The sequence below is a fragment of the Mytilus edulis genome, chromosome 4 (assembly GCF_963676685.1).
Source record: "Mytilus edulis chromosome 4, xbMytEdul2.2, whole genome shotgun sequence".
Classification (NCBI taxonomy): domain Eukaryota; kingdom Metazoa; phylum Mollusca; class Bivalvia; order Mytilida; family Mytilidae; genus Mytilus; species Mytilus edulis.
The window spans coordinates 17,164,741-17,183,634 of NC_092347.1; the positions used below are offsets into that span (position 1 = coordinate 17,164,741).

Sequence of the window (18,894 nt, forward strand, 5' to 3'; positions counted from 1 at the left end):
TGCTGTTTTTGGTTATTATCTTGAATATTATTATAGATAGAGATAAACTGTAAACAGCAATAATGTTCAGCAAAGTAAGATTTACAAATAAGTCAAACATGACCAAAATGGTCAGTTGACCCCTTAAGGAGTTATTGCCCTTTATAGTCAATTTTTAACCATTTTCCGAAATCTTAGTAATCTTTTACAAAAATCTTCTCCTCTGAAACTGCTGGGCCAAATTAAACAAAACTTGGCCATAATCATCATTAGGGTATCTAGTTTAAAAAATGTGTCTGGTGACCCGGCATACCAACCAAGATGGCTGCCATGACTGAAAATAGAACATAAGGATAAAATGCAGTTTTTGGCTTATATCTCAAAAACCAAAGCATTTAGAGCAAATCTGACATGGGGGTAATTGTTAATCAGGTCAAGATCTACAAAATGATGTATCTGCCCTGCATTTCTCAGATGAATGGGACAACCCGTTGTTAGGTTGCTGCCCCTAAATTTAATTTTTCAACATGACCAAAATGGTCAGTTGACCCCTTAAGGAGTTATTGCCCTTTATAGTCAATTTTTAACCATTTTCCGTAAATCTTAGTAATCTTTTACAAAAATCTTCTCCTCTGAAACTGCTGGGCCAAATTAAACAAAACTTGGCCATAATCATCATTAGGGTATCTAGTTTAAAAAATGTGTCTGGTGACTCGGCATACCAACCAAGATGGCTGCCATGACTGAAAATAGAACATAAGGATAAAATGCAGTTTTTGGCTTATATCTCAAAAACCAAAGCATTTAGAGCAAATCTGACATGGGGTTAATTGTTAATCAGGTCAAGATCTACAAAATGATGTATCTGCCCTGCATTTCTCAGATGAATGGGACAACCCGTTGTTAGGTTGCTGCCCCTAAATTTAATTTTTCGTCGTATATTGCTATCACGTTGGCGTCGTCGTCGTCGTATTCCGAATACTTTTAGTTTTTGCACTCTAACTTTAGTAAAAGTGAATAGAAATCTATGAAATTTTAACACAAGGTTTATGACCACTAAAGGAAGGTTGGGATTGATTTTGGGAGTTTTGGTTCTAACAGTTTAGGAATTAGGGGCCAAAAAAGGGCCCAAATAAGCATTATTCTTGGTTTTCGCACAATAACTTTAGTTTAAGTAAATAGAAATCTATGAAATTTAAACACAAGGTTTATGACCACTAAAGGAAGGTTGGGTTTGATTTTGGGAGTTTTGGTCCCAACAGTTTAGGAATAAGGGGCCCAAAGGGTCCACAATTGAACTTGGTTTGATTTCATCAAAAATTGAATAATTGAGGTTCTTTGATATGCCGAATCTAACTGTGTATGTAGATTCTTAATTTTTGGTCCCGTTTTCAAATTGGTCTACATTAAGGTCCAAAGGGTCCAAAATTAAACTTAGTTTGATTTTGACAAAAATTGAATCCTTGAGGTTCTTTTATATGCTGAATCTAAAAATGTACTTAGATTTTTTATTATTGGCCCAGTTTTCAAGTTGGTCCAAATCGGGTCAAAATTAAACTTTGTTTGATTTCATCAAAAATTGAATAATTGGGGTTCTTTGATATGCCAAATCTTACTGTGTATGTAGATTCTTAATTTTTAGTCCCGTTTTCAAATTGGTCTACATTAAAGTCCAAAGGGTCCAAAATTAAACTAAGTTTGATTTTAACAAAAATTGAATTCTTGAGCTTTTTTGATATGCTGAATCTAAACATGTACTTAGATTTTTATACGCCCGTCGTCTTTTAGACGGGACGTATTATGGTTAACGTTGTCCGTCCGTCCGTCCGTCGTCCACACTTCGGACAATAACTCAAAAACACTTTCACCAATTTCCATGAAACTTAAGTGAATTGTTTATATCTATTGACGTAAGCTCCCTTTCGTTTTTTTTTAATTTCAGATTTTAAGTTTTGGATTTATGGGGCTTTATTCATAAAAAAGGGGGGATTTTCAACACTTCGGACAATAACTCAAAAAGGCTTTCACCAATGTCCATGAAACTTTGGTGAATTGTTTATATCTATTGACGTAAGCTCCCTTTCAATTTTTATAAATTTCAGATTTTAAGTTTTGGATTTATGGGGTTTTATTCATAAAAAAAGGGGGATTTTCAACACTTCGGACAATAACTCAAAAAGGCTTTCACCAATGTCCATGAAACTTTGGTGAATTGTTTATATCTATTGATGTAAGCTCCCTTTCAATTTTTATAAATTTCAGATTTTAAGTTTTGGATTTATGGGGCTTTATTCATGAAAAAAAGGGGGATTTTCAACACTTCCGACAATAACTCAAAAAGGCTTTCACCAATGTCCATGAAACTTTGGTGAATTGTTTATATCTATTGATGAAAGCTCCCTTTCAATTCTTATAAATTTCAGATTTTAAGTTTTGGATTTATGGGGCTTTATTCATGAAAAAAAGGGGGATTTTCAACACTTCGGACAATAACTCAAAAAGGCTTTCACCAATGTCCATGAAACTTTGGTGAATTGTTTATATCTATTGATGTAAGCTCCCTTTCAATTTTTATAAATTTCAGATTTTACATTTCCGTGTTATGAATTTTTATGCTTAAAAAAGGGGGGATTTTCCAATTTTGGGACAATAACTACCACTTTCACAAAATTTTATGCAACTTTGATAAATTGTTTATATCTATTGACATAAGCTCCCTTTCCATTTTTATAAATTTTAGATTTTACGTTTTCTTAAGTAATGAATTTTTATACTTAAAAAAGGGGGATTTTATGAAACTTTGGTGAATATATTAATGTAACATCCCTTTTGATTTGTATATATATTTCTAGTTGATCATATAAATTCATTTAAAGCATAAAAGACAAGTTAAAAGAGCAACGTGCGTATCATGCGCTAAAGCGCAGCCCTTTATTGATTATGGGCCCAGTTTTCAAGTTGGTTCAAATCAGGATCCAAAATTATTATATTAAGTATTGTGCAATAGCAAGAAATTTTCAATTGCACAGTATTCAGCAATAGCAAGAAATCTTCAATTGCACAGTATTGTGCAATAGCAAGAAATTTTCAACTGCACAGTATTGTGCAATAGCAAGAATCTTCAATTGCACAGTATTGTGCAATAGCAAATATTTTCAATTGCACAGTATTGTGCAATAGCAAGAAATATCTAATTGCACAATATTGTGCAATAGCAAGAAATTTTCAATTGATTGGAGCTATCTTTCTTTGTCCAGAATAGTAGTTGAATCAACTTAAATCATTGTTTTATACAATATACAATGTATATTCACTTTTACTACCAACTGATAAATTAAAACAATCTTTACCATTCAGTGATAACAAGCACCTTTTGTTACATTTTAATATTTTATGATGTATTTAAATGAGTAGTTATTGTTGCAAACTCCATTAGAAATTTGAATTGAGATCAGTTTTGGAAAAAGGGAAAGGGGGATGTGAAAAAAAATGGGGGGGGGGGGGGGGGGTTACATTTTATTATTTCAGATTTCATAAATAAAAAGAAAATTTCTTCAAACATTTTTTTGAGAGGATTAATATTCAACAGCATAGTGAATTGCTCAAAGGAAAAAAAAGTATTTTAAGTTCATTAGACCACATTCATTCTGTGTCAGAAACCTATGCTGTGTCAAGTTGTCAACTATTTAATCACAATCCAAATTTAGAGCTGAATCCAGCTTGAATGTTGTGTCCATACTTGCCCCAACGGTTCAGGGTTCAACCTCTGCGGTCGTATAAAGCTGCGCCCTGTGGAGCATCTGGTTGGTTATTATCTAGAATATTATTATAGACGGAGATAAACAGTTTTTCATAATTTTCATAAAATTTGTAAATTTTTACTAACATTTTCCATTGTAACTACTGGGCCAAGTTCATTATAGATAGAGATAATTGTAAGCAGCAAGAATGTTCAGTAAAGTAAGATCTACAAACACATCACCATCACCAAAACTCAATTTTGTCATGAATCCATCTGTGTCCTTTGTTTGATATTCACATAGACCAAGGTGAGCGACACAGGCTCTTTAGAGCCTCTAGTTTATTGACCTCTAAGTCACATTAAGGTAACAGAATGCAAAACAAATGTATACTTATCTGACAGTTGAAGCAAATGTGTTAACTTATTGAAAACAATGGATTTATCTTCATCCCGAACACTTAAGGACGAGCAGGACATTACGTCACGTGATGTTTTTATTTGAAAGCCAAAGATTTATAAGAACCCAAAAACAGATGAACTATATGACTGAAAAGAGGTCAAATCCACCTACGGTCATATTTGCCAAAATGTCTAAATTTTCCAAAGGAAGAACAGATGGACAAACTACAATGCGCATGGATTAAAGAGTTGTTGTATTGACAAAAGTCATCTGACCATGATATGGATATACAGAAGTGTGGGGGTATACATCAATGAAACAGTAACCCAATGACATAAACAGCTTAAAGACATCTAGATGACAACATCCAATCTTCATTAGGACATTAGCATCATGGGTTAAACAATTATGATGAATGAATTAAAAAGGTGCTATCAAAGATCTGCCATTAGAACTCTTTGAAATACATTTGGTGTGTTACTAAGTGTTTGATACATCAAAAGAATATGCAATAAAAATCTGTACATGAAGGTCAGTTTCAACTACAGTGAAATAGATCACAAAGTCAATAAAAAGCAAAACCATAATCAAAATTATATTGTGTCTGGGAACAGTTAACCTAACAGTCAATATATACACGTTCCTGATTGTATCCACCCTGCCCCCCCTAATTAAAAGTGTCAACCTGCTGATATGAAATCTGCCATCCAAAATTATCTAATATTGGTGGCTTTATTAAAAAGAAGATTACAAACAACAATGCCATTACTCTCGGTCTTCTTCCCACGTATCAAGTAGCTTAACGTTTAATTCTTTTGTAAGCAGAACTTGGATTAAGTTGCTTCCATTGAATTACTGAGAAACAACTACTGCATGCACATTGGTGTAAAATGGGACTTGAATAACTTGCATTAGCGGTGGAGGTGGGCCATTTAACCCTTTGATCTACTGCAGGTACCTAGAATGAAGTTGGGTTGGGCTTGAATAAATTGTACTGACGTAGGAGGCTATCAGCGGTGGGGAAAACAACTCAACTTTTAGAAAAAGTTCCTTTCACTTTCAGAAGGTTTGCTTATCCCTTAAGAACTAGAGACAACTACTGCATGTACCTGAATGTGTAAAGGGGGATTGAATACCTTGTATCGCAACCTGCTTTCTCCGTTAAATTCAGATGACTCAAGGAAAAATAAGAAAAACTCTTTTTGAGTAAATATCACAGAAATGATCTTTGGATTACCAAGATTCATGGAGATAAAACAGTTGTACACACATTTGAAGAGGAAAAACAGCTCTCCCCAATTGCCATTTAAATAACAATGGCGATTATAGCAATGACAGATGGGCATATTAAAGAGAGGCAAAAAATACCAAAGGGACATTCAAATTCCTAGAAAATACCGTTTCGATTCCCAACATCACCGAAGAGACATTAATTGTCGAAATCCGGATATGTACAAATTTTTGTACCTTATCTTTGTGGTATACCATCTTTTTTGCATTTATTGTTTTCAGTTGGAAATTGAATTTATTATTAAGATCAATTTTGTTACATCTGGTGATCCGTTTATTTGGCAAGGGCCATGGCAGTCAGCAGGGCTAAGAATATCTGTTGTTAGACCTGCAAATTCGTTAAAAAATAGAAGATGTGGTGCGAAGTTAACGAGAAAACTCCCAAAAGAGACCAAATGACGTATGATCTAGCAACTTTTGGTCATCTTTCGGCCTTCAACAATTGGAAAAACAATACTAGTCTATATAGCGAGTTATAACAGTCCCGAATTAGCAAATGCAACACAACTTAAACGACAAATCCTAATTTTCAAAACAATCAACGAAAAACAAGTGTGATATACAATAAAATCTTTAAAATGGTAAATTTAGTGATACTATTCCTACATTATATTACAGTCAGTGTTGAATAACAACCTTCACTTTTATATTCACTATTAAAATAATTCCACATAAACCGCTTCTTACAGTTCTTAACTAAAATGGAAAGTTTGTTTCAATGTTAACTCTTTGATTTGATTATTTCTGTAATATGCATTTTTATTTAAAGCCCTATAGACATATAAGACACGTTTATGATAATTGTAATTAATCTACATAATAACAATTTAAAAAAGATTCAAAACAATGAAAACGATTATGCTGATGTGCTGTTTGGGGTCAAATCTTACAAAATGGCTGTTGGCTGAATATAAGCAATGACGATCCGAGTGTGTCACAGCTAAAAGCAGTTTACACGTCTGCTCACTCGGCTCGTGCACTCTGTAAACTGTTTGTGGCTCAAGGTGTTATGATAAGGCAAAAAACTTGTAAAAAGGTGAGAAAAATTGTTCAAAGGTGAGAAATTGATAATTGGTCCGTTATTATTGGACATTTCTTTTAGAATGCTTATATATATAGATAAAAACTCAAACTTCTTCAAATTTATTAAAATTTGATTTGCCAAATAGATGGTAAGGCATATATAGTTTTCTATTTATGTTAACTTATTCTTATATTGATACACGTGTATAAGTTTTTTTCGTATTTTAACAAGTTTAGATATCGCTGCAATTATTTGTTTCCAATGTTCTTCTGCATGTAATTATCTACCACATGTTTTTATTGGACCTTATCAAAACCATTATACCTGCTTTCTACTTTTCAGCATTCACGGCAATTCCTATGAAAGAAATATGTCTGTTTTATGTGAATTACCCAGTCGAACAATGGATTATGAAGAAGATGATATAACAGATTTAATCTCTCCATCTGACTATCTTCAAAAGGTAAGCTGGTAAACTGGCGCATACTCAAACGAAACACAACTGTTAACAGACTTTCTCAGTTCTGTTTAGATTTTTTTTTTCTATTATAAAAATTGGAATAACTCCCAAATTTCCTTTCCTCGATAACTTTGCATACCTACCTGAAAAAGTTAAATTTCGATGAAACCCAAGAATTTTGGCTTGTTAAGAAAATATTTATTATTTGCTTAACCATACATAAATTTATTTGTAGTTTCGATACATGTAAGATTATCGGTTATTTGAATTAACTTATTCTAAAAGGTTATCAATCTTTATAAGAACATGCTTGTGAAGTTAGGGCCAATGATCTCTGCATATTGTTTTTATCGCTTCTAACATTGTTTTTGTTATCAATTCATTAAAACATAAACTTAGGGTTTTAACATCCTGTCAATACTTTATTTGGAATTGGGCAGTGACATGTTTTCCTAGAATGTTCATGACGTCTCTATACAAAATCCATCGGATGTGTACAAATTTATATTTTGTCTTCGAAACATGATTTATTTCATTTGCTTTCAACTAGCTTTCAGTTTAACTGCGAGTACTCTCAGATCAGTACTTTGTATCATTAGTGTTTTGTTAGTTGTTATGGGCTTGGTATCGATCTGATGACTCAAACTCTTTTCGCCTGATTTTTTTCAAACATGTCTAACCCAGTCATATTCTGTATGTGCATATCCCAAGGGATTCATTATGTGTCGAATAATATTAAAAAAAAAATAGACGTCAACTCTGATGACTGACAAGGTTGAGAATCTAATTATTCTAGTTTCTATTTTATCATGATGTCCACTGACTGCTTCACTGCAAACCCATCATGTATATACATCATTTTTCAGGACAAGAATGTCAGTTATAACAGAAAAACAAAACGAACGTCGTTAATGTCATTAGATCTGGGTAGTCCTTCACGACTTCATCCTGTCAAAAGATTTAAACAATCTTTGTCGTTCGGGGTATGTAAACACCTTTTTAAGCTAGTGCTATTGCTCCCATTTGTCTCTATGTACAAAGTTGTATAGAAATTGCTAAGATATTTAAAAAAAAAAACTCCTTTTATCATCAATATTTACTCCTTTAATATTCGTGTTTGTCTATGATTATTATTTTCTTCTTCATATTCCTGCATTTTAATAAATTTTACTTATTATAGTGTTCATTTTTTTTCAGGATATGATTTGTGATCCGATTATTGAATCGAAGGTTGTTGTTAATGACATATCAGGCGACAATTATATGATAGGAGACGGGAGTCGAAGGTATGCCCTTCCTACAATGACGGGGACAAACCCTGACCTAAAGACTATCTCACATGATACTGTAAGTTTGAGAAAATTCAACCCAGCTAAAACTTCCTATTGTGACAAAGAGTTTCAGTGAAGTTCGTTACGAACTAGAATGAAATATTTGCCACTGTACGATGAGAAAACACAAATCAATCAATCAATCTCAGTGATATTTCTTTCAACTATTCTATATTTATCAATCTTTCCAGGTTTGCTAGACAGGCCATTGCATTTTTAAAACTTGACATTGCAGACAATAAAAACGGCAGAGTTTTCTGTATAGACATATCTATATTGTACACACGTCAATTCTTTTGTAGAACGTGTTAAAGCCCTTATATCTCAATACTTTTTTTTTCAGATGTCAAGCGTTATAAATGGTAGTTATGATGAAGTTTTATCCAGTTATCGTATCATTGACTGCAGATACCCCTATGAATATGAAGGTGGTCATATCAAGGTCAGTACAAGGATATCAATGTATAGCATTCTCGGCCTCACTGTATCATAAAGCAGTGCGATTTAAATATAAAAGTTAATGGTACATCATATGTGGACAAGTTTTTTTAATTTTTATTTTATGCAATTGGAAATATCCCTGCACCAAAATGTCGGTATATATGAACATTTTTTGCATGAGATAGAAAAAAAAGACAACGGTAATAGGATAGAAAAAAAAAAAAATATTGAAATGAGGCATGACTTGAAGAACTACTACTTCCAATTGCAATGATTATTTCGGTTGTAACTATGTTTGTCTCAGTAAACAAATATCAGTAAAGAGTATTCTATACAAAGGAAATATATAGTGAAGTACATTAGGAACTGAATTTGTTTCTTTTTTCTTTGTAGAATGCAGAAAACATTTATGCCAAAAATGGAATAATAGAATTCCTTGAAGATAATTGTTGCGTTACGAAAAGGCAGGTGCTCATTTTTCATTGCGAATTTTCGTCCGAAAGAGGACCCAAGCTGTAAGTCAACACTGTATAATTATACCTTAAAATTGTCATACGTAACTGAAATCATGTACTAGTATACGTCGTGTAAATCTTTAAGAATTTTTTGTTTCAATTTTCACTTCTTGTTTTCTAATTATTCTTCTTTGCGTAATATCATTTACAGGTTCACTTCGAACAAGAAATTAAAGTTTAAATATGCTAAATGAATCGTTTTCTTGTAGTTTCGATCAATTGTAAACTTTCAATTCTAAAGTAAAACTTTGTCTTAAATATTCACGAAAATGTTTCAACTTTGTCAAAGCTATGAAAATACTACTACAGTAATATTTCTTCTTCAACAGTTGCCGATTTCTCCGTAGTAAAGACCGTCAACGAAATAGTTACCCTCTCCTAACCTTTCCTGAAATGTACATTTTAGAGGGCGGCTACAAACAGTTTTACCAGAACCATAAGGTAATAATCAGATTTTATCTACGTGCAACATATGAATCGTATTTAAATAATTTTCATTATTATTAGGGGCGGATTCAGCCATTTTTAAAAGGGGGTTTCTAATCCAGGATAAAAAGGGGGTCCAACCATATGTCCTCATTCAAATTCATTGATCTCATTGGTCGTCATAAAGGGGAATTCCAACCTCCGGAACCCCTCCTCTCCTAATTATTGTCACACAATATGCTTTCGTTACTCTTTGTTATTGTTTTTTTATAATCTCTTGCACGTTAAAGACACCCTTATAGATTTCGAAAAAGAGCAGGCTAATGCCGCTTCAAGGCAGCACTTGCACACAAAGTGGAAAAGGATTAATATAAGTTGCAAAACTTGTTTCCCTATCCACTATAAATAAATAAGTTTGAATTAACTATTATATTTTAGTTCAATCTGTCATTTTGTCTCAGTATATTGTATGATTAAACTGGGTTAAATTCAAGAACAGAACATGCAATATCAATATGTGTTTAAGACATTTTGTCAATTTATATACTAGTAAACGTAAATATCGTTTTTTAAAGTGCTTTTCTAAGTCACTCATGCCACGGTTGTCCTACTAGTGCATTTTGCGAATGATAGTAAGCAGTCTAAAATACACTCAGTTACTACTCAAGTTTAAACTGAGATTAAATACTTTGAAATGAGTACGATTGATGCCATGATGGCACTTCTGTTAGTATGAGCTACATTTTTTGGAATGTTTCAGGAACTATGTGAACCAGTTGACTATGTTCCCATGCTACATAAAGACCATGTGGATGACATCAAACGATTTCGTTCTAAATCTAAATCTTGGACTGCTGGAGAGAAAAAGAGAATACCTTTCTGTCTGTATTCCTGATGTCAGAACCTTACAACAAAGTAATCCAAAAGTTCGCTCACCTGAACTTCAAACCAAATGAAAGCATTGCCACTAAAGTTCGCTCAACTGAACCACAAACCGAATAAAGCATGCAGTGCGACAAACCAGTGATCCAAAAGTTCGTTCACCTGAACTTTTAACCAAATGATAGCAGTACTAGTGCCACTAATTAGTGATTGGTCATTATCACCATATTCATCTGCTATCAAATATGATGGTGTATTCTTCAGTAAGCGTGTTATAAGAATGCAAAATTCAGCTTCTCAAGTTAAAGATATATCTAGGGAACAAGACATTTATGACACGAATCGCCAGTTCTGAGGTTGCTGAAAAAACTGTCTATAAAAAAACCTTTTAAAGACAAAAAAACGAGCTCATTTAATAGAATGACAACACAGTTATGAAGCAAAAGTTATGACCTCGGACTTTTATATGATAATTTCATACAGTTCTTCTATCATGAAATCAGATATGTTTCTTTTTTTCATTTTTCATGCTCAAGTAAACTTTATCATGTTTTATTATATAAATAACGAAATTTCGAGAAAAAATTGTTTTCAAATCTCTTTCACAGCCGTAAACTTTTCACAATACTAAATATTTCATTTATGCTAAAATTTACATTTAAAAAAAAATAATGTATTAAAATATCCAATTCAACAAAGATCAATGTAATGCTGACAATTAACTGCAGAGGGGTTTCAAACGGAAGATCTGTATTGCAAATTTAAGAAATGTACATACTATACAGCTTGCAGTGGACTAAACATACTCTTATTATGATAAGTTCCCTGGCCATCTTGATCATGAGTTGTGTGTTCCATATGCAATTGCCAGACACGTAAGATTAAAATAAAAGATCAATTTCGATATAAAACTTTTTAAAAAGAACTTTTTATGATCGTCAGTTTACAAGTATAGTCTTTTCAAAATAGTTTGTACAATTTTACCATTTGAATGCAATCATCAAAACGCACTTCAACCGGCATATAGAACAAACTCAGCTGATTACAACTGAATGGGTTTCCTTAACTGTGATAGACAATCGTCAACTTGATGAGAAATATATTTCGCTGTATTGGAATGAGATTTCGATTGGTCTCGTGATATTTGCTGTTCACCTAATGTCCCATTGCTATCCGCCATGTTATGTATATATCGATTAGTACGCTTTTTAAGGGGTCGTGTATCCATTGGTGTTGTGACTTGTCTCCCAGGGATTGTATTATGGTTAATATAACTATCAGAATGATCATTACAATCTATCACCATATTTTTTGAACTGATGTCTGAGTCGGAGCTGCTATTTTCGGAATCTATTTCAATGGCAGAATTGCTTTCATAACGTTCCTCGTTTTCATGTCCTCCCAGAACGTTGATGGCATTTGTTATGCTGTTACCAAAACTGGTATCCATTTTATCATTTTGTCTGTTGTCGTCGTCCTGCCTTGTAAGAGTCAAAGCAACAGGTATTGGACATATATCAAAGTCACTGGGACAGTTAACAATCTCAGCTTTCTCTTCAACAAAAAACGTGTCCAGCTTCTCTGATTGTTCTGAAGGTTTTTGTTGCTGGTCATTTCTTAAGTATTGTTGCCAGCTGAAAAATAGAAGTGTAAAATCAAAAGTAGTCACTGTAGACACATTACCATTTGCATTTATTATTGGTTTCATTTCCAGAACTGGTAGATACATTTGTTTTTATTAAATTCTTACAAAATCATCCACATTTAGTTTATCGTCTTCTCCCTTTTCTTTTTCTCTACAGAAGTAGGTACAATGTATATGTTATTGAAGAGGTTCTTACCTTGAGACATCCACATTTAGTTTATCGTCTTCTCCCTTTTCCTTTTCTCTACAGAAGTAGGTACAATGTATATGTAATTGAAGAGGTTCTTACCTTGAGACATCCACATTTAGTTTATCGTCTTCACCCTTTTCCTTTTCTCTACAGAAGTAGGTACAATGTATATGTAATTGAAGAGGTTCTTACCTTGAGACATCCACATTTAGTTTATCGTCTTCACCCTTTTCCTTTTCTCTACAGAAGTAGGTACAATGTATATTTAATTGAAGAGGTTCTTACCTTGAGACATCCACATTTAGTTTATCGTCTTCTCCCTTTTCCTTTTCTCTACAGAAGTAGGTACAATGTATATGTAATTGAAGAGGTTCTTACCTTGAGACATCCACATTTAGTTTATCGTTTTCACCCTTTTCCTTTTCTCTACAGAAGTAGGTACAATTATATGTAATTGAAGAGGTTCTTACCTTGAGACATCAACATTTAGTTTATCGTCTTCACCCTTTTCCTTTTCTCTACAGAAGTAGGTACAATGTATATGTAATTGAAGAGGTTCTTACCTTGAGACATCCACATTTAGTTTATCGTCTTCTCCCTTTTCCTTTTCTCTACAGAAGTAGGTACAATGTATATGTAATTGAAGAGGTTCTTACCTTGAGACATCCACATTTAGTTTATCGTCTTCTCCCTTTTCCTTTTCTCTAAAGAAGTAGGTAGAATGTATATGTAATTGAAGAGGTTCTTACCTTGAGACATCCACATTTAGTTTATCGTCTTCACCCTTTTCATTTTCTCTACAGAAGTAGGTACAATGTATATGTAATTGAAGAGGTTCTTACCTTGAGACATCCACATTTAGTTTATCGTCTTCTCCCTTTTCCTTTTCTCTAAAGAAGTAGGTAGAATGTATATGTAATTGAAGAGGTTCTTACCTTGAGACATCTACATTTAGTTTATCGTCTTCTCCCTTTTCTTTTTCTCTACAGAAGTAGGTACAATGTATATGTAATTGAAGAGGTTCTTACCTTGAGACATCCACATTTAGTTTATCGACTTCACCCTTTTCCTTTTCTCTACAGAAGTAGGTACAATGTATATGTTATTGAAGAGGTTCTTACCTTGAGACATCCACATTTAGTTTATCGTCTTCTCCCTTTTCCTTTTCTCTACAGAAGTAGGTACAATGTATATGTTATTGAAGAGGTTCTTACCTTGAGACATCCACATTTAGTTTATCGTCTTCACCCTTTTCCTTTTCTCTACAGAAGTAGGTACAATGTATATGTTATTGAAGAGGTTCTTACCTTGAGACATCCACATTTAGTTTATCGTCTTCTCCCTTTTCCTTTTCTCTACAGAAGTAGGTACAATGTATTTGTAATTGAAGAGGTTCTTACCTTGAGACATCCACATTTAGTTTATCGTCTTCTCCATTTTCCTTTTCTCTACAGAAGTAGGTACAATGTATATGTAATTGAAGAGGTTCTTACCTTGAGACATCCACATTTAGTTTATCGTCTTCTCCCTTTTCTTTTTCTCTACAGAAGTAGGTACAATGTATATGTTATTGAAGAGGTTCTTACCTTGAGACATCCACATTTAGTTTATCGTCTTCACCCTTTTCCTTTTCTCTACAGAAGTAGGTACAATGTATATGTAATTGAAGAGGTTCTTACCTTGAGACATCCACATTTAGTGTATCGTCTTCTCCCTTTTCCTTTTCTCTACAGAAGTAGGTACAATGTATATGTAATTGAAGAGGTTCTTACCTTGAGACATCCACATTTAGTTTATCGTCTTCTCCCTTTTCCTTTTCTCTACAGAAGTAGGTAGAATGTATATGTTATTGAAGAGGTTCTTACCTTGAGACATCCACATTTAGTTTATCGTCTTCACCCTTTTCCTTTTCTCTACAGAAGTAGGTACAATGTATATGTTATTGAAGAGGTTCTTACCTTGAGACATCCACATTTAGTTTATCGTCTTCTCCCTTTTCCTTTTCTCTACAGAAGTAGGTACAATGTATATGTAATTGAAGAGGTTCTTACCTTGAGACATCCACATTTAGTTTATCGTCTTCACCCTTTTCCTTTTCTCTACAGAAGTAGGTACAATGTATATGTTATTGAAGAGGTTCTTACCTTGAGACATCCACATTTAGTTTATCGTCTTCACCCTTTTCCTTTTCTCTACAGAAGTAGGTACAATGTATATATTATTGAAGAGGTTCTTACCTTGAGACATCCACATTTAGTTTATCGTACAATGTATATGTTATTAAAGAGGTTCTTACCTTGAGACATCCACATTTAGTTTATCGTCTTCTCCCTTTTCCTTTTCTCTACAGAAGTAGGTACAATGTATATGTTATTGAAGAGGTTCTTACCTTGAGACATCCACATTTAGTTTATCGTCTTCTCCCTTTTCCTTTTCTCTACAGAAGTAGGTACAATGTATATGTAGTTGAGGAGGTTCTTACCTTGAGACATCCACATTTAGTTTATCGTCTTCTCCCTTTTCCTTTTCTCTACAGAATTAGGTACAATGTATATGTTATTGAAGAGGTTCTTACCTTGAGACATCCACATTTAGTTTATCGTCTTCTCCCTTTTCCTTTTCTCTACAGAAGTAGGTACAATGTATATGTAATTGAAGAGGTTCTTACCTTGAGACATCCACATTTAGTTTCTATTCATGTGGGATATTTTTAAAGTATATTATATAACTATACAAATCCTTGTTATCTAATTGTAAACAAAAACTTAGTAAATTATGTGTTTTGGTTAAATATACATATTGGAATCACCTATTAAAAATTTCAAACAATGAACACTGACAAAGGCAAACTTGACACTTATTTCATTTATTAAACTTTGTTTTCAAAAAGAAAAAATATTTAGATATCATTGATTTTAAAAAAGGCAGTTCATATGTTAATTAAGAATCTGTGCTCACCCATTACATTAGGAATTAAAAATGCCAGATTCTCAAAAAATTGTATTGTACAGCTGATAAAGTTGAGGATGAGCGTCATTTTCCAATCGCATGCCCACTTTATTATATTTGAGGAATGAACTCATTCAGCATATTTCTAGCACTTGTCAGAACTTTAAAAAGTTAAATAAACATGATGAATCTTTTTTTTATTTGTTTTGATGTTAACACAAGAAAACTTTACTATTATGGGAAAAAATTCTTATTATATTGTTAGCTCTTTTGAATTTTGAAGCACAAGTCTTGATACTGACTGTTATTTGGTTTCCGGGTTTATTGAAATCAGCTATATCGTGTGATGCTTTTTCAGATTAACAACTCAGCAACTTCATGTTTACCGAAATATTTGGGCAGGGGTTTCATCAGTAGCTCGCACTGACTTTCACTTATTGTTCATTATATGCTCTTTATAGACCCTGCAATTTCGAAAATGAAATATTCTTTTCTGTTCTATTCTATATGCAGATTTCGAATTGAGTATATACTTAGAAAGTATTCGAACTACCTTAGTCCTATGTTATATATACGGTGTTATTTCTTAAAATATGTTATAACATAGACGTACATGTAATAATACCCCCGGGGCGGGGGGGGGGGGGCTGTTACTTGCTATATTTTTAGTGGTAAAGGTGTGCCGCAAAACAGGGTCACTTTTTCATGCCCTGCTTGTTAGAACAGGGTCTCTCTTTCATGTCCTGTTAGTTAGAACAGGGTCGCTTTTTATGCCTTGTTGACTAGAACAGGATCTCGTATTCAACTGTTGAAGATACAGTCTAGAACCCGGGTCTAGAACTGCATCTTATTTTATACGGTCTAGAACAGGTTATACATTTTCTGAGCATGTATAGAAGAGGGTGTGTTTTCAATGTTTTCTGGTTAGAACAGGGTATAATTTGGCAAGTGCTGTCGGCACAGTTATACTCGAAAGGATATCAGTAACCCCCCGGAATAATACAGACATACACATTTTATTTTACCCTGATACCCTGATAAGTGTCGGACTTATGGGTTGTCGGATTATTGGGCTGTCGGAGCAATGGGTTGTCGGACTATTGGGCTGTCGGAATAATGGCGTGTAACCGATCTTTGTGGTATGTCGGTATACCATCTTTTTTGCAAATTTATGGTTTTCAGTTGAAATTAAATTTATTAAGATCAATTTTGTTACATCTAATGATCTGTTTATTTGGCAAGGGCCATGGAAGTCAGCAGGGGTTAAGAATGTCTGTTGTTAGACCTGTAAATTCGTTAAAAATTAGAAAATATGGTGCGAAGTTAACGAGAAAGCTCTCAAAAGGGACCAAATGACGTATGATCTAGCAACTTTTGGTCATCTTTCGGCCTTCAACAATAGGAAAAAACAATACTAGCTTATATAGCGAGTTATAACAGTCCCGAATTAGCAAATGCAACACAATTTTAACGAGAAATCCTAATTTTCAAAACAATCAACGAAAAACAAGAGTGATATACAATAAAATCTTTAAAATGGTAAATTTAGTGATACTATTCCTATATTATATTACAGTCAGTGTTGAATAACAACCTTTACTTTTATATCCACTATTAAAATAATTCCGAATTAACCGCTTCTTACCGTTCTTAACTAAAATGGAAAGAATGTTAACTCTTTGATTTGATTATTTCTGTAATATGCATTTTTATTTAAAGCCCTATAGACATATAAGACACGTTTATGATAATTGTAATTAATCTACATAATAACAATTTAAAAATGATTTAAAACAATGAAAACGATTATGCTGATGTGTTGTTTGGTGTCAAATCTTACAAAATGGCTGTTGGCTGAATATAAGCAATGACGATCCGAGTGTGTCACAGCTAAAAGCAGTTTACACGTCTGCTCACTCGGCTCGTGCACTCTCACGTTAAATTGTTTGTGGCTCAAGGTGTTATAATAAGGCAAAACTCTTGTTAAAAGGTGAGAAAAATTGTTCAAAGGTGAGAAATTGATAATTGGTCCGTTATTATTGGACATTTCTTTTAGAATGCTTATATATATAGATAAAAACTCAAACTTCTTCAAATTTATTAAAACTTGATTTGCCAAATAGATGGTAAGGCATGTATAGTTTTCTATTTATGTTAACTTATTCTTATATTGATACACGTGTATTTTAACAAGTTTAGATATCACTGCAGTTATTTGTTTCCAGTGTTCTTCTGCATGTAAATTATCTACCACATGTTTTTTATTGGACCCTTTCAAAACCATTATACCTGCTTTCTACTTTTCAGCATTCACGGTAATTCCTATGAAAGAAATATGTCTGTTTTATGTGAATTACCCAGTCGAGCAATGGATTATGAAGAAGATGATATAACAGATTTAATCTCTCCACCTGACTTTCTTCAAAAGGTAAGCTGGCAAACTGGCGCATACTCAAACGAAACACAACTGTTAACAAAGACTTTCTCAGTTCCGTTTAGATTTTTTTTTTTTCGATTACAAAAATTGGAATAACTCCAAAATCTCCTTTCCTCGATAACTTTGCATACCTACCTGAAAAAGTTAAATTTCGATGAAACCCAAGAATTTTGGCTTGTTAAGAAAATATTTATTTGCTTAACCATACATAAATTTATTTGTAGTTTCGATACATGTAAGATTATCGGTTATTTGAATTAACTTATTCTAAAAGGTTATCAATTTAAAATCTTTATACAATGTAAGAACATGTTTGTGAAGTTAGCGGCCAAGGATCTCTGCATATTGTTTTTATCGCTTCTAACATTGTTTTTGTTATCAAGTCATTAAAACATAAACTTATGGTTTTAACATCCTGCCAATAATTTATTTGGAATTGGGCAGTGACATGCTTTCCTAGACGTCTCTATACAAAATCCATCGGATGTGTACAAATTGATATTTTGTCTTCGAAACATGATTTATTTCATTTGCTTTCAACTAGCTTTCAGTTTAACTGCGAGTACTCTCAGATCAGTACTTTGTATCATTAGTGTTTTGTTAGTTGTTATGGGCTTGGTATCGATCTGATGACTCAAACTCTTTTCGCCTGATTTTTTTGTAAGTGCTTATGTTGTGATGTTGCACTTCCGACCCAGCTTAGGTTGAGGGTCGCGCATCTTCAAACATGTCTAACCCAGTCATATTCTGTATGTGCATATCCCAAGGGATTCATTATGTGTCGAATAATATTTAAAAAAAATAGACGTCAACTCTGATGACTGACAAGGTTGAGAATCTAATTATTCTAGTTTCTATTTTATCATTATGTCCACTGACTGCTTCACTGCAAACCCATCATGTATATACATCATTTTTCAGGACAAGAATGTCAGTTATAACAGAAAAACAAAACGAACGTCGTTAATGTCATTAGATCTGGGTAGTCCTTCACGACTTCATCCTGTCAAAAGATTTAAACAATCTTTGTCGTTCGGGGTATGTAAACACCTTTTTAAGCTAGTGCTATTGCTCCCATTTGTCTCTATGTACAAAGTTGTATAGAAATTGCTAAGATATTTAAAAAAAAAAACTCCTTTTATCATCAATATTTACTCCTTTAATATTCGTGTTTGTCTATGAT

At 33.2% G+C, this 18,894-nt stretch overlaps 2 protein-coding genes across 2 annotated transcripts in view; one reads left to right on the plus strand and one right to left on the minus strand.

Annotated features, from left to right (window-relative positions):
* The window catches only part of LOC139521744 (coiled-coil domain-containing protein 172-like), a 388,671-nt gene that overhangs the window by 107,819 nt on the left and 261,958 nt on the right, over window positions 1-18,894 (plus strand). The gene's annotated exons all lie outside the window — the stretch shown is intronic.
* LOC139521277 (myb-like protein X) lies at window positions 11,155-16,430 on the minus strand. Its single transcript, XM_071314748.1, has 11 exons — window positions 16,300-16,430; window positions 14,901-14,948; window positions 14,622-14,669; window positions 14,284-14,331; window positions 14,005-14,052; window positions 13,726-13,773; window positions 13,447-13,494; window positions 13,075-13,122; window positions 12,738-12,751; window positions 12,332-12,419; window positions 11,155-12,124 (listed from the first exon to the last, which is right to left on the minus strand). Exons 1-11 carry the CDS (start codon window positions 16,428-16,430, stop codon window positions 11,533-11,535), a joined length of 1,161 nt encoding a protein of 386 aa, XP_071170849.1. The 3' UTR covers window positions 11,155-11,532.